The sequence below is a fragment of the Apodemus sylvaticus genome, chromosome 3, assembly GCF_947179515.1.
Source record: "Apodemus sylvaticus chromosome 3, mApoSyl1.1, whole genome shotgun sequence".
NCBI lineage: Eukaryota > Metazoa > Chordata > Mammalia > Rodentia > Muridae > Apodemus > Apodemus sylvaticus.
The window spans coordinates 45829509-45844416 of record NC_067474.1 but is presented as its reverse complement, the minus strand read 5'-3'; the positions used below and the strand labels follow the sequence as shown (position 1 = coordinate 45844416).

The following is a 14908-nucleotide window of genomic DNA, read 5'->3' as shown; positions in this document are numbered from 1 at the left end:
GAGATTTCTCCTCATACCAGTCAGAATGGCTAAGATTAAAAACTCCGGAGACAGCAGGTATTGGTGAGGATGTGGAGAAAGAGGAACACTCCTCCACTGCTGGTGGGATTGCAAGCTGGTACAGCCACTCTGGAAATCAGTCTGGCAGTTCCTCAGAAAATTGGGCATGACACTTCTGGAGGACCCTATTATACCACTCCTGGGCATATACCCAGAGGATTTCCCAACATGTAATAAGGATACATGCTCCACTATGTTCACAGCAGCCCTATTTATAATAGCCAGAAGCTGGAAAGAACCCAGATGTCCCTCAACGGAGGAATGGATACAAAAAATGTGGTATATATACACAATGGAGTACTATTCAGCCATCAGAAACAATGAAATTCTTAGACAAATGGATGGAGCTGGAGAACATCATACTAAGTTAGGTAATCCAGTCTCAAAAGAACACTCATGGTATGCACTCACTGATAAGTGGATATTAGCCTAGAATCTTGGAATACCCAAGACATAATCCCCATATAAAATGATGTCCAAGAAGAAGGAAGGAGTGGCCCCTGGTTCTGGAAAGGCTCAGTGCAGCAGTATAGGGCAATACCAGAACAGGGAAGTAGGAAGGGGTGGATGGGGGAACAGGGGGAGGGAAGAGGGCTTATGGGACTTGTGGGGAGGGGGGACCCAGGAAAGGGGAAATTATTTGAAATGTAAATAAAGAATATATTGGATAATAAAAAAAGAACTAAATAAAATTACTCATGTAAAGGACTGACCCCTTGTAAAACAGCTGACACACAGTAGATTGCGTGTAATAGATTAAAACATGAAAAGACTTGGGGTGGATTTGGGAGGAGTTTGCAGGAGGAGGTGAGGTGAATATGACCAAATACATCATATGAGATTCACAAAGAATTAATAAAAAATGAAAAAATAGAACTAAAAGGTGACACAAAATTGACATTAGTTGGGAATCTCTTCTCTTTTTAAGGGCAACTGGGAGAAATTTGGAGAGCCACAGGATTTTATTTTTAAAATAATTATTTAATCTTAGTTTCTGGTGATACAAGCAAAAACATGTTATGTTTAGGAATTTCAACTTCCTATTAAATAACAGCAAATAAACTAAAACGTGCATTGATTCTTTAATATAGATAAACTCAGGAGAGGCAGTTTTTGAATGAGTGGAAAGAGATGGAGCTACAAAATAGAGAGAAGGGAGAAGTGTCCCTGGGGATGCGGTGCCCCACCTGCCCCCACTCCTAGATCTCAGCCTGGACCCCTGCTCCTCCACCTCCCTCTAACGCTAAGCCTGTCTGGGTGCTTGCCTGCCTGTGGCTGATTTCACAGCTGCAGCATGCTCAACTGAGCCTCAACTGTGTCTCCTGGGTTCCTTCTGCCTTGACCCAGGACTGCACAGTCTCCTGGTGCAGGCTTGTGTTCCTCCTTCACTATTTCATCTCCGTTTTTTTTTTTTTTTTTTTTTTTTTTTTATGACAAGTCAGTTTTACTTAAATCAGGACCATCCAACAAAAACATAGTTAGCCATTCATGATCTGAATTTGGTGTATGAATTAAATTATGGTATTCATTAAAAGCCACGGGACATTTGTTTTGTAATAAATAAGGCAGTGGAACTACTCATTGGTAGCCTTCTTAAGATAAGCTATCAGGTCTGCCCTTTCTCCCTTCTTCTTGATTCCAGCGAAGATCATTTTTGTTCCAGGGATGTACTTTTTGGGATTCTCCAAATACTCCATCAGGGTATCCTCTCCCCAGGTGATGCCTTTGTTCTTGTTGGCGTCTGTGTAAGAGAATCCCGCAGCCTGGCCCGTCTTCTGCCCAAAGAGACCATGGAGATTTGGGCCAGTCTTGTGCTTGCCCCCCTTTTCCACAGTGTGGCACTGGGCACATTTCTGAACAAAAATCTTCTTGCCTTTTTCAACATCACCCATTTTTAATTCGCTCCGGGCTGGTCAACACCACAAACGTTCAAACTCGAAAGCAGACGTCCCACTCTCTCTCATCTCAGTTTTTAATTTAGTGAACTGAACAAACAGTTGATTTCAGGTTTTTATAGATGCTAAAACATTTCTGCAAATAGCAAAGCCCTCACTGCCCAGATTTAGCAGACGGCAATGTTTACTATGTAGTAAACATGTAGGGCCCAGTATGGTGGTTTGCCTGTAACCACGCTCAGCTGCCAGAAGCAGGAGTTACCATAACTCCAGGCCAACCTGCACTACAAATAATGACCAAACCACTGCCTGGTTTGGTTATTTTTTGCTTTGTCGCAGAATCTTCCTATGTAGTCCAGGCTGGCCTAAAAGTCCTGCCAAGTTTCCTGTCTTTTCTCCTGAATCTGTAGCTATAGTTGCCATGTTCCTTCTTTTAAATATGTGGAGGAAGAGGCAGACACGTGTGGTGACTGTCTTTTCCCTGTCCGCAGGGCTAGCTCTTCCATAAAGTGTTTCTGTCAACTTCACGTTTTTGTGAAGGAGAACTCCTGGAAAGGAGCTGTGTCTGCTGTGTTGCAAGTCCAGAGGCTGACTACCTTATCTTGAGCTAGCCCTAGTTCTACAAAACAGCCATTCCTTGCCCGCCTCTTTATGACCTTAACACCTTATGGAGACAAAATCTTGGACTCTATTAGCACAGCAGACAACTGGCTGCCACCATCGCAAAAGATAAGGAGGCTTTAAACTTGCCTTGATTTATGACTTTTTCTGCTCTGTAAAATTATTTAAAAAAAAAAAAAACAACTTCACTGAACACGTCACTTTCATATTGAAACAGGGGATTTGGGGTAACTTAAATCTGCGGTCCTGGGTCACGGTCACTCCTAATGGCTCCAGGAGAAGTTATTTCTTATTCTCTTTCAGACGAGAGCTGTGGTTTTGGTGTTGACCTATGCCTACTCTGTGGCAAACTCGCAGAGCCATGCACTGCACTGCTGCTGAGATGTTTGCTGCTTTTCAAATGGCCTTCGGATCTCTCAGAGGAGACTTCTGCCACTCCATCATCTTTCTTCCTGACAGAGGCAGCCTAACGTGGCCGGTCACTTTCAGCTACTGGTTATCCGTGGAGTTCACGGTGAGGCTGAGATACATGAGACCCTGCTTTAAAAGGCTGATTTTCATTTTTTAAGAAAGAAAGTACTTGAAAGTGAGTAAAATAAATGCAATTAAAATACGTAATTAGATATTAAGGATGATATAGAAAAATGATCAGTTAAGACTTTGTCCTGTAGTGACTAGGAGGGTAGGATGGGTCCTCTTCACGTTCAGCCTGGCGGGATTTAGAATCACATACATCTGGGCATATCTATGAGAGTGTTTCCCAAAATGGATCACTGAGGAGGGACCATTCATCCAGTATTTGGGCAGCATCATTCTTTGAGCTAGGGCACTAAATTGAAGAAAAGGGAACTAGAACACAAGCTGAGTATCAGTATTCATCTTTCCCTCTGCAGCCCAAATTCTGATTAAACATCTTAATTATATTCATTTTATTCATTTTCAAGTACCACCTTCTTCTCCTCTTCTTCCTCCTCCTCTTTTTCCTTCCCCCTCTTTCTCTTCTTCCTTGTCTTCCTCCTCCTCTTCTTCCCCCTCTTCCTCTTCCTTCTCTTTTTCTTCCTCTTCTTCCTCCTCCTCTTCCACCTCTTCTTTCTCTTCTTCTTCCTCCTCCTCCTTCTGGTAGGGTCTCACATATCTCAGGCTGGCTTTGAACTCCATACATAGCTGACCTTGAACTTCTGAATCTCCTCCACGTCCTAAGTGCTTGGATTATAGGCACATGCACCTTACCAAGCTTTAGACGGTGCTGGGGATCAAATCCTAGCTTGGTATATGCTAAACCAGCTGAGCCTTGTCCTCAGCCTAGCTTCATTTCCTTCTTAGAGTGACTATTTTATTATGAACTTGGCTGCTGTCAGGTTTACTTCAATATAATTTAAGACCTCTCCTATAGAAACACTAGGATTCTTATCCTCTTGAACAGGGATTTGCTAATTCTCATGATACTGCTATTGCAAATTGATTTGTCACAAATAATGCATACGTTTCTGACTAGTCACAAAAAACATTTGAGTTTTTGTAATTGGTGTCTAGGGATGCTTGCCAGTGGTGCAGGTGTTTCTGGGTAAGGTCCTGCTTCACAGATAACAAAAACTTAATACTCTGACACCACATCTAGTCTCTCAGCTGGCAAGGGCTTTGATTCTTATATTCCTGCAAAGACATTAGCATATTAGCCTTGGACTCTGAAGGCCTATGTGAGGATCAGTTGGCTGCAATGTTCTTACCTTCAGCCAATGCCTACCTCCTGTCCCAGACCCGGACACTTTACTATCTTTGTTTAGAGGTCATCAATGTACCAGTAAAGCAGTTTACTTTTTCATCCAGCATTCGTGGCTGTTTTGAGCAAGAAGGTGGCCTGAATGTGTCAGAAGCAGCCACCGTATTTAGTGGAAATTTTATCAGTTTACTTTGTAGAAAGCATGCTGGTGAATTCATCATAGCTACACAGTTATAGTCAGATTTAACAGACAATGCCTGACATTAAAACCACAGATTCAGTATAGTTTCTCCCTGAGCTTAAAATGGGGTTTCCATGATTCTATACCCAATATGTGAGCACAAGCGTTTTCTATAGGGCAGAAGGAGATGCTGTTTCTAATGGAAACAGCTGGTGTTTACATATTCTGCATTCCTAAAGGTCGCAGGATCATTAATGTGACAACATCATCTTGCTAGAAGTGACTGTGCAAGCTACAGCGATATTGTGTTGAGCTATTGCCTGGTGGTTAGGGGAAACGTCAAAATAATAAAATGTAGACAGTGGAGGTATAAAAATAGTAATAGCTGAAAAATTTCCGGATAGTGTTGCTAGTTGGGGAAAAGGAAGAAAATAGATGCATAAAGGATGGTTTCTAGTCACAAGTAAGTGCCCCAGTCTTCCTCCAGGCCCTCAGGGGTGATGGAGCTGACACCTACACAGAGATCACAGAGGTTTGGCTGTCCCAACGTGACAGAGGCCTCACAGATATGTGCCCCTCCCCTTTTTTTCTGTTAGAGATATTTCTAGTGAGGAAGGCAAGTGAAGGCATATTTTCATCTGTCTGCTGGCAGGCATGTCCACAACTGCCATCTTTTCCGAGCTGTTTCCTGTACACAACATAATTACAGGGCACGTGAGGTGAGGCTGGACCACAATACGCCTGGAGGGGCCCGGAGAGACAGTGGAAGTAGGTGAGGCTCGAAAACAGCAAACCTGCCTTGCAAAGACAGGCAGAGAGGTGAGCTGCAGCCAGGGTGATCGCAAACAAAGCAACAGCCTGGAAGCACTGTGTCTGATTTTTTGTTTGTAAGTCGCTGGTGCAACAGTTTTAGGGTTGAGAAGCTGGAATGGTTTAGGGTTGAGGAGGTTATGTGTCATGTCCTTTGCTCCCTCTACAGTTCTGATAATTCCCAAGCAGCTTGTATTTCTTTCTTTACTGTCTGTAAGAGGTTTATTGAGGACAGAATTTGAAAATGGCCCAGAAATAAAAGTATCAGTCTAGAGTCCTAAGTTCCCATGAGTAAGGTAGTAATACCTGCCTGACGTATGTCAACAAATATTGGTTTTTGTTCATTTGTTCTCACTGTGTGTGAATCTTGACACTGCAGACATTTTCTCTTGTGGGCATTATTGATTGCAAGAGAAATACAATAGATTTATTTGAAAGATGTGTATTTTGTTTTGCTGCATATATACCATAGAAGTCATGATTTAAAATGCTTCAAATATTGCAAACCAAACAACAACAACAACAAAAAATCTGTCTAGCAAGCAATACGATCAAATCTGCAGACCAAGTTATCTGCATGTTCTAATCTGACTGCTTTCTGGTTTATTTTTCTTTTTAGGTTAGGTTTGTTCGATGGCTTCATTGTTTTTTTTTCTTTCATTCATTTCTTTTGTGGGTGCAGTGAACTTTATTGATGGTACTCAGAGAGTAGGGAGGGCTCCCTAGGCGCCTCCTGTTATTATGGGGTCTGGGATGGAAACTGTGAAGGAGATACTCAGTGTTGGGGGGGACAAGGACTCCTCAGCAGCCGAGGGCCTCGCTCTTGCTCTCTTGTTGGGGTTGGTGGTCCAGGGCTTCTTACTCCTTGGAGGACATGCAGGCCATGGGGTCCATTACCCTGTTGCTGTAGCCGTATTCATTGTCATACCAGGAAATGAGCTTCACAAAGTTGTCATTGAGAGCAATGCCAGCACCAGGATCAAAGGTGGAAGAGTGGGAGTTGCTGTTGAAGTCTCAGTGTAGCCCAGGATGCCCTTCAGTGGGCCCCCAGATGCCTGCATCACCACCTTCTTGATGTCATACTTGGCAGGTTTCTCCAGGTGGCATGTCAGATTCACAGCGGAAACATTGGGGGTAGGAACACAGAAGGCCATGCCAGTGAGCTTCCCGTTCAGCTCTGGGATGACCTTGTCCACAGCCTTGGCAGCACCAGTGGATGCAGGATGATGTTCTGGGCAGCTCCACAGCCCTCACGCCACAGCTTTCCAGAGAGGGGCCATTCACAGTTTTCTGAGTGGCAGAAAGGGCATGGACCATGGTCATGAGCCCTTCCACAATGCCAAAGATGTCATGGATGTCCTTGGCCAGGGGGCTAAATAGTTGGTGGTGTAGGATGCATTGAGGACAGTCTTGAATGAGTTGTCAGATTTCTCATGGTTCACACCCAACATAAACATGGGACATCTGCAGAAGGGGCAGAGATGATGACCTTTTAGCCCCACCCTTCAGTGGGCCCCTGCCTTCTCCATAGTGGTGAAGATGCCGGTAGACTCCATGACGTACTCAGCACCAGCATCAATCACCCATTTGATGTTAGCGGAATCTCGCTCCTGGAAGATGGCGATGGGCTTCCCATTGATGACAAGCTTCCCATTCTCAGTCTGTGCCATTGAAATTCCTGTGGGTGGGATCATAATGGAACATGAAGACCATGAAGTTGAGGTAAATGAAGGGGTCATTGATGGTGACAGTTTCCACTTTGCCAGATGAGTTGGTAGCACTGGTAACCAGGTACCCAATATGGCCAAATCCATTCACTCTGACCTTCACCATTCCTGGATTCCTCGTTTTTTCCCATACCTTCATTTCCCCCCTCTTCCTTTTGAACTATTTACCTCCATGTTCACCCTCCTACTATTAATCAACTTTCTCTCACTGGGGCAAAAGAATCTCAAAATTAATCTTTGAAAAAGCAAGACTCTTTTCAGTGCCAGACTTCAGAGGGTCCTGGTGGGAAACACATCATCCGCAGTGTTGCTCACCTCAGGGTAGCTCTTGAGCTAATCAGCTTCCAAAGTGCCCATCTCTGCACACCACTGAATTGTGACCAAGCCTTCCTATGTTTTAGAGGACATTGCTGCACCAGTGACAAAGCCCTCAGAAGTTTTGGGGAATACATTTCCCAGCTAAATACCACTACACACTCTAAGACGCATCGTCTTCGTACGTGGCACTCACTGGAATTCCATTTTTCCAAACAGTATTCCAAGACATCACGGCTCATGAGGACGAAGCCCGTGCAGTGCACTGCTGTCTACACGTGGATGTGGCCACTGAAAAATCTGCCTGTCATTTATGCACACCAGTGACCAGGCAGCAGAACAGGCAACTTAATCAGAGAATTGATTCCATTACTAGAGAAAGTGTTCAAATGAAAGTCACAAGGCCGTGGAGAGAAGACCCTGGTCTCAGCTAACTGCCAGCCTCCCCAGCTGGTCGTCTGTCCTCTAGAAACCCAGATATCCTACACTCCAGGACATGCTTTTGGAAACACTTTAAGGTGAACAGAATTTTTGCCACTCTATGAGGACCAACTCAGTCAAACAGGATGTAGATACAGATGGGTAGGTGAGAGGGAGAGAGAAGGAGAGATTGCCTTAAGGAGGACTGAGCTGTAAGCAACCACTGCTGGTGTAGCTTGTGCTTATAGTTTTATTGAGGTACCATAGACATACAATATGTAAAGTGTTAGATCTTGGGTCTTCAACATGTGTTTATAAACATGAAGCCATGGCCATGCTCGGCCTGACTTCATTTCTGTCACCCTTGGTTTCTGATGCTTCTCTGCTCTTCAGACTTTAATTATTTCCTGCATCTTAGGGAAGCACTGTCTGCTTTCCATCACAACATATTAGTTTAGATCCTCAAGAATTTCCTATAAATGGAAAAGTGTGTGTGTGTGTGTGTGTGTGTGTGTGTGTGTGTGTGTGTGTGCGCGCGCGCATGCGCGATAGGTTAAGATATCCAGACATTTCATCTTTCAGAGTTTTTTTGGGATTTTTGTTGTTATTGTTGTTGTTGTTTAGATTTGGGAAGATTTTTTCATGGGTTTTACTACACATGGATTCCTAATCCAAAATTCCAAAATCTGAAATATTCCAAAAGTTCACTACGAGTCAGGTCACTATCTTTTCATTTTTCCCCTTTTATTGAAAATAGATTTTTTTTCTCACATAATATGCCCTGATTACAGTTTCCCCTCCCTCTACTCCTCCAACTTTCTCCACATCTCCCCTCCCCTCTGGATACACTTCTGTCTCTCATCAGAAAACAAACAGGCTTTTAAGGGACAATAATGAAACATAACAAAATAAAATATAATATGATAAAGCAAAAACTAACGCATCAATTTTGGACAACAGATGGAAAAGAGCCCAAGAGAAAAACACATAAGAATTGGAGACCCACCCATTTACACACTCAGAAATGTCATAAAAACACTAAACTAGGAGCCGATATATATATGGAAGCTTCTACTATATTGTTTTGTACTATCCCTCAACTGACCCTTAATTTTAACTGTCCCTCCCTGTATTCCTTCCCTTACACTCCTCTTCCTTTCCCCCTTTCCATTTGATTCTCCCATTCCAGCCCTCCATTCATCCATAACTATCTATTCTATTTCTCTTTCCTAATGATATCTATCTGTTACCATTGTCCCCTCCAACATGCCCAGTCCATTACTCCACCCTATCCTCTGTGGTTATATGGATTGTGGTTTGCTTGTCAATGACTTAACAGTTAATATATATGAATTTGTCTTCCTGTGTCTGTAATACCATCATACTGGGCATGGTGGATGATGTTCCTAGCCCCAGTTCTTTGGAGGTAGAGACAGAAGAATCAGCAACTCAAGGTCATCCTCTGCTACATAGTGAGGTCCAGGCAAACTTGGGACATGTGAGACTCTGACTCAAAAACACAGAACATTAATGTGTGTGTACATTTATATGCAATCAAACAAAATGCAGCACTGTATGTCATGGTACAGGGCTGGTTTACCATGTGAACATCAATGTTGAAAGTATAGTGACAGGAATCAGATTCTTGCTAGGACAAGAAAGAAAATAGGAAGGAGGAGGACTCTAGGTGATAAAACTGTTCTGTGCCTTGACTGTACAGTAGTTATTTCACTGAAATTACATAAATATCTAGACCTATATATTCTCCCAAAGTGAATGTTTACTGAATGTGAGTAATGTATAGATTTTAAAAAATATGGTGGGGTCATAGAGGAAACGAACATAACAGTTAGTCCCTGTTGAAGCAGGGTTACGAGTAGGTCAAGTATGGAAGCTTCCAAGTGAAAAATCAAATCATACCTCTTTGCCAGTGAAGAACAAGTCAGTTACCCTAGACATAGTTACCCTCATGATTTTGCTCTAAAGCTCTCTGGAGTCATTTCAAGTTTGCTGCTGAGCTCACCAATGACCTCCTGACCTTCATGTAACCAAAGAGAAAAGCCATCCCTTTTCCTGCATCCCTGCATCCGCCCACCTCTCAGCATCATTTGTTAGTTTCTCTTCTCGGTTTCGGTGGCAGGCATCGCCCATGTTCACTCCTCAGTGTGGTTTTTCTCTCTTCACACCTTAGTAGTTTCACTTTGCCTCCTCTTTACTAATCCTCCAAACATGATGTGTCTGAAGACTAGATCCTTGACTCACGACAGTTGGTGTTTGTGTGTCAGCTTGGCACGGCCTAGGGTCATCTGAGTAAAAGAAACCTCAACTGAAAAAGCACCTCCATCAGAACAGCCTACAGGCATTTTCTTGATTGATGGTTAATATGGGAGGATCCAGGCCACTGTGGGACACTGCCACCTGGGTGGTGTCGGGAGCTGAGTGTGAGCCTGAGAGCATCACAGCAAACACTATCCCTCCATGGTCTCTGACTTAGGTTCCTGCTTCAGTTCCTGCTCTGGCTTCCCTCCATGATGTATTGTGAGATGTAAGATGAAGTAAACCACTTCCTCCCCAAGTTGCTTCCCATACTGGTATTTATCAGAGCAGTAGAAAACCAGCCAGAACAACCCGAATTCTCTTTCACGCACACTCTGCCCTCTGCCAGTGACTAGGGACGCTGGCTTGTGATGGACACAATGCCACCTGTAGCCTTGACACCATGCAGAAGTTCCAGAGTTGCACATCTAGCATCCCACTTGACACCTCTATTTGGAAGTCTAGCCAGCATCTCAAAGATAATATGTCTATAATATCCAAATAGGCCTCTCTGTACACCTTTACCCAATCCACACATCCCAGGAAATGGCTCCACCCCTCAGCCTCTGGAGTTTAAAGCTCGTAATCATACCTGAGTCTTCTCTGGCCCCATCCCTGTATCAGCTAAGTACTTCTGAAGCATACTGAATGCCTCAGATTCCATTTCTGCTAAGACCACAAGACACGTATGTATACTTAGCTTGCTTACTTGATATCCTTATTTATTTATTGTTTTTTTTCTTTATCTGTTTCTCCACATACTCCTTTCTCTTCTCTTTAGCAAGTGTTTCTGTTAAATTCAAATGATGTAATTTTATATGTAGGTTTAAGAATGGTGATCATAAAATACAAAATGCTTCTAAATTTAACTTTTATAAAGCTATAGTATTCTTTTATTTCTCTGAGACACAGTTGTAATCTTGTCTTTTGAAATATATGTATTCTTATATTATATGAATAGATATTTTGTCTGGATATATGTATGTACACCACATTGGTTACTGGTGCCCCTGGAAGCCAGAAAAGGACACTGGATCTAAATGAAACTCGAGACAGAAATGGTTGTGAAGCACCATTTGGGTGCCTGGAAGTGAACCCGGGTCTGCTGCAGGCCAGGAAGGGCTCTTAGCCACTGAGCCATCCTGCCAGCCCCAACAAGTTGCAATTCTTATTTGTTTATTTATTCATCTCTCTCTCTCTCTCTCTCTCTCTCTCTCTCTCTCTCTCTCTGCTTTCAATTCAACCTAACCATTGTTTCCCCTCCCTCTATTCCCCTCACTCACAACCCCCCCCTCTCCTCCAGATCTACTCCTCCTTCTTTTTCCTTCAGAAAAAAATGCAGGGCTCTCAGAGATATCCATCAAACATGATATAACAAGACTAGGTACAGACCCTCATATCAAAGCTGGGTTGGGCAACCCAGGTAGGAGGGAAGGGTCCCAAGAGCAGACAAAATAGTCTGAGGCACTCCAACTCCCACTATTAGGAGTCCCACAAAAACACCAAGCCCACAACCATAACATAGATGCAGGGGACCTAGCAGAGAGCCATGCGGGCTCCACAGCTGCCACTTCAGTCTTTGTGCACCACTATGTTAGATGCCTGCTTAATTGATGTCTGTGGGCTGTGTTCTCCTAGTGTCCTCGACACCTCTGGCTCCTACAATTCTTCTTCCTCCTCTTCCATGGGTCTCCTGATGGAGAGCTCCAATTTGCGCTCCCTCTCTGCCTAATGTTTGATTGGTTTCTGCATCCATTCCCACCAGCTGTCAGAGGAAGCCCATCTAACAATGATTGTGGCCTAGGCACCAATCAATGAGTATATAAGAATATTAGGAATCATTTCATTGATTTTTTTTCTTTTGTAGGTCTCTGGACTGTGTTAGGCATGGACTTCCTCTTGTATGTGGAGGGGCTTGGAGCATTGCCCTTAGTGACTGATGGCTACAAATCTAAGTGGGGCTGTGACTAGTGACAGGGATCTGGTGCCCGGGAACAGGCAGAGCGCCGGCCGTCCCTTCACGTTCTCCAGGATTTCGAGCCTTAGCTTAACCGGGGACTAAGCTACCCTTCATAGTCCCACATTTTAGTATGATTATCATTTACTTAACAGTTAATATCCACTTTAATAAGTGCGTCCACAGCATGTTGGTCTTTCTGAGTCTGGGTTATCTCATTCAGGATGATCTTCTTTATCCATTTCCCTGCTAGTTTCTTGATGTCATCGATTTAACAGCTGAAAAATGTACTGGATGAATTTTTTAATCCATTCTTTAGTTGAAGGACATGTCAGTTGTTTCCAGCTTCTTGTATCATGACTAAGGCCACTATGAATATAGTTGAGCAGGTGTCTTTGTGGTTGGGTGGAGCGTCCTTTGGATTTGTGCCCAGATAGGATATAGCTGAGTCTTGAGGGTCTTGAGGTAGATTGAGTCCCAGCGTCCCGAGGAACACTGACTTCCATGAGTAGCTGTATATTGCACTCCCACCAGCAATTGAGGCTCCCCTTGAGCCACACCCTCTCCAGCAGGAGCTGTCACATGTGCTTTTGATCTTAGCCATTCTGACAGGTGTAAGATGGAAACTCAAAGTAGTTTTGATTTGCGTTTTCCTGACGGATAAGGATGTCGAAAATTTCTTTTAAGTGTTTTTTGGCCACTTGAGATTCCTCTATTGAGAATTCTCTGTTCTTTTAAAAACTTTTTATTGATTCTTTGTGAGTTTTTTTGCATCCTGCTCCCCAGTCCACTCATATCTGCTTCTTGCCCTTGCAACCTCCCCCCCACAAAGTAACACACACACACACACCAAAGCATAGAAAACACACACACACACACCAAAGCATAGAAAACACACACACACACACCAAAGCATAGAAAACATTCACATCATGGAGGTTGTACTGTGTCATAGTGTGTCCCACAATATATCCCTCTGTCCACACATCTTCAGTGCAGATACTCATTGCAGAGTCGTTGGTCTGGTTCAAGATCTTCTGTGACACCATTAATATTAGATCTTCACTAGGCCTCCTCATGCCCTCATGGTCAGCTCACCCACGCCTCTGCAGCGAGGGCCAGCTACACTGCACTGCCTGGGCAAAGTGCAAGATTTGCTCTCCCAACTGTTGCTGCTTGTTCACTAGTGGTAGTGTGAGCCATGGACAGACAGCGGCACCTGACCCCTGGGGCTACATATTCTCGACTCAGACATGGTCCTCGCTGGCACCTCGAGCTGGAACCTCACCATGGCCCAGGTGGTAGGGCTGGCCCCTCACAACATTGTGTCTCCAGTTGCATCTCTCCTCATAATGCTCAAGCTGCTCTACATCTTTCTCTGCAGTCTGTCTACCACATATTCACACACTGTGGTTGCTCCTGTTGCAGGCTGGCCACATGGTGGTGAGCCCCTGGGTGACATTCTTTGTTAGCAGAGCAATGTGTGGGAGCAAGCGGGTGTCTAAGGTCTGCCTGTGCCTCACACTGGAGGGCAGGTCTGTGTCTCTATCTGTCTTCCTCCTTCTATACTGCACTGCCTGGATTTAATTAGATTTTTATGTGTCTTGGCATAAAACAGCTTTGGCCACCAAGCCAGACGTCAAGCTAGGATGAAGAGAGGACTGCCGTTTGCTATCTCCCTCCCTGATTTAAGAGCAATACCACCAAAAAGATGCTTTTTTGCCCATTGCCAGGAGTACGAACCTCATTTTTTAAAATGGAATATTTGGTTTTGGTTTTTTGTTTTTGTTTCAATTTTTTTTTGAAATCTAGTTTCTTGAATTCTTTATATATTTTTGATATTAGCCCTCTGTCAGAAGTGGAGTTGATAAAAAAAAATCTTTTCCTATTCTGTAGGCTGCCATTTTGTCCTACTACTGGTGTCCCTTGCCATATAGAGGCTTTTCAGTTTTTTGAAGTCTCATTTGTTGATTGTTCTTAGTACCTGTGCTAGCAGCGTTGTTCAGGAAACTGTCTCCTCTGCCAAAGCATTCACAGCTATTCCCCACCTGCTCTTCTATCAGGTTCAGTGTATCTGGTTGTATGTTGAGGTCTTTGGTCCACTTGGATGTGAATTTTGTATAGGGTGATAAATATTGATCAATTTGCATTCTTTTTCATTCAGACATGCAGTTTGACCAGCACCATTTATCTTAGTTAGGATTTCTATTCCTGCACAAACATCATGACCAGGAAGCAAGTTGGGGAGGAAAGAGTTTATTTGGCTTACACGTCCACATTGCTGTTCATCACCAAAGGAAGTCAGGACAGACACTCAAGTAGGTCAGTAAGCAGGAGCTGATGCAGAGGCTACGGAGGGATGTTTCTTACTGAATTGCTTCCCCTGCATTGATCAGCTTGCTCTCTTATAGAACCAAAGGCTACCAGTCCAGGGATGGCACCACCCACAATGCCACCCCCCCCCCCTCTTGATCACTAATTGAGAAAATGCCTTACAGCTGGATCTCATGGAGGCATTTCCTTAACTGAAGTTCCTTTCTCTGTGATGACTCCAGCTTGTGTCAAGTTGATACAAAGCTGGCTAGTACAATTGACCACTTGTCAACTTGACACACAAACACATCACTATTAAGCCTCAACCCTTTCTTTCTTATTCATCCCTAAGATCTAAATAACTTTAAAAGTCCCACATAATTTACATCTTAAAAGTTCAATCCTTTTAAAATATCCAATCTCTTTTAAAATTCAAAATCTTTTTACAATTAAAAGTCTCTTAACTGTGGGCTCCACTAAAATACCTTCTTCCTTCAAGAGGGAAAAATATCAGGGCATAGTTACAATCAAAAGCAAAAGCAAACTCAAACTGTCCAATGTCTGGGATCCACT

At 43.5% G+C, this 14908-nt stretch overlaps 1 protein-coding gene, 1 non-coding gene and 1 pseudogene across 2 annotated transcripts; all 3 read right to left on the bottom strand.

Moving 5' to 3' along the window:
* Positions 1-1491: 1491 nt before the first annotated feature.
* LOC127679848 (cytochrome c, somatic-like) lies at positions 1492-2013 on the bottom strand. The gene has a single exon (XM_052175445.1). The coding sequence runs from the start codon at positions 1950-1952 to the stop codon at positions 1635-1637; it is 318 nt and encodes a 105-aa protein (XP_052031405.1). The 5' UTR covers positions 1953-2013; the 3' UTR covers positions 1492-1634.
* A 4132-nt stretch (positions 2014-6145) lies between these two features.
* LOC127680225 (glyceraldehyde-3-phosphate dehydrogenase-like) lies at positions 6146-6981 on the bottom strand (annotated as a pseudogene).
* Positions 6982-13617: 6636 nt separating this feature from the next.
* On the bottom strand, positions 13618-13760 carry LOC127681919 (small nucleolar RNA SNORA48). The gene has a single exon (XR_007977258.1). It is a non-coding gene; the product is annotated as a small nucleolar RNA SNORA48 (small nucleolar RNA).
* Positions 13761-14908: the final 1148 nt, after the last annotated feature.

Coding starts and splice junctions, on each gene's coding strand:
- LOC127679848 (XM_052175445.1), bottom strand. CDS start 1,952: ATGGGTGATGTTGAAAAAGGCAAGAAGATTTTTGTTCAGAAATGTGCC.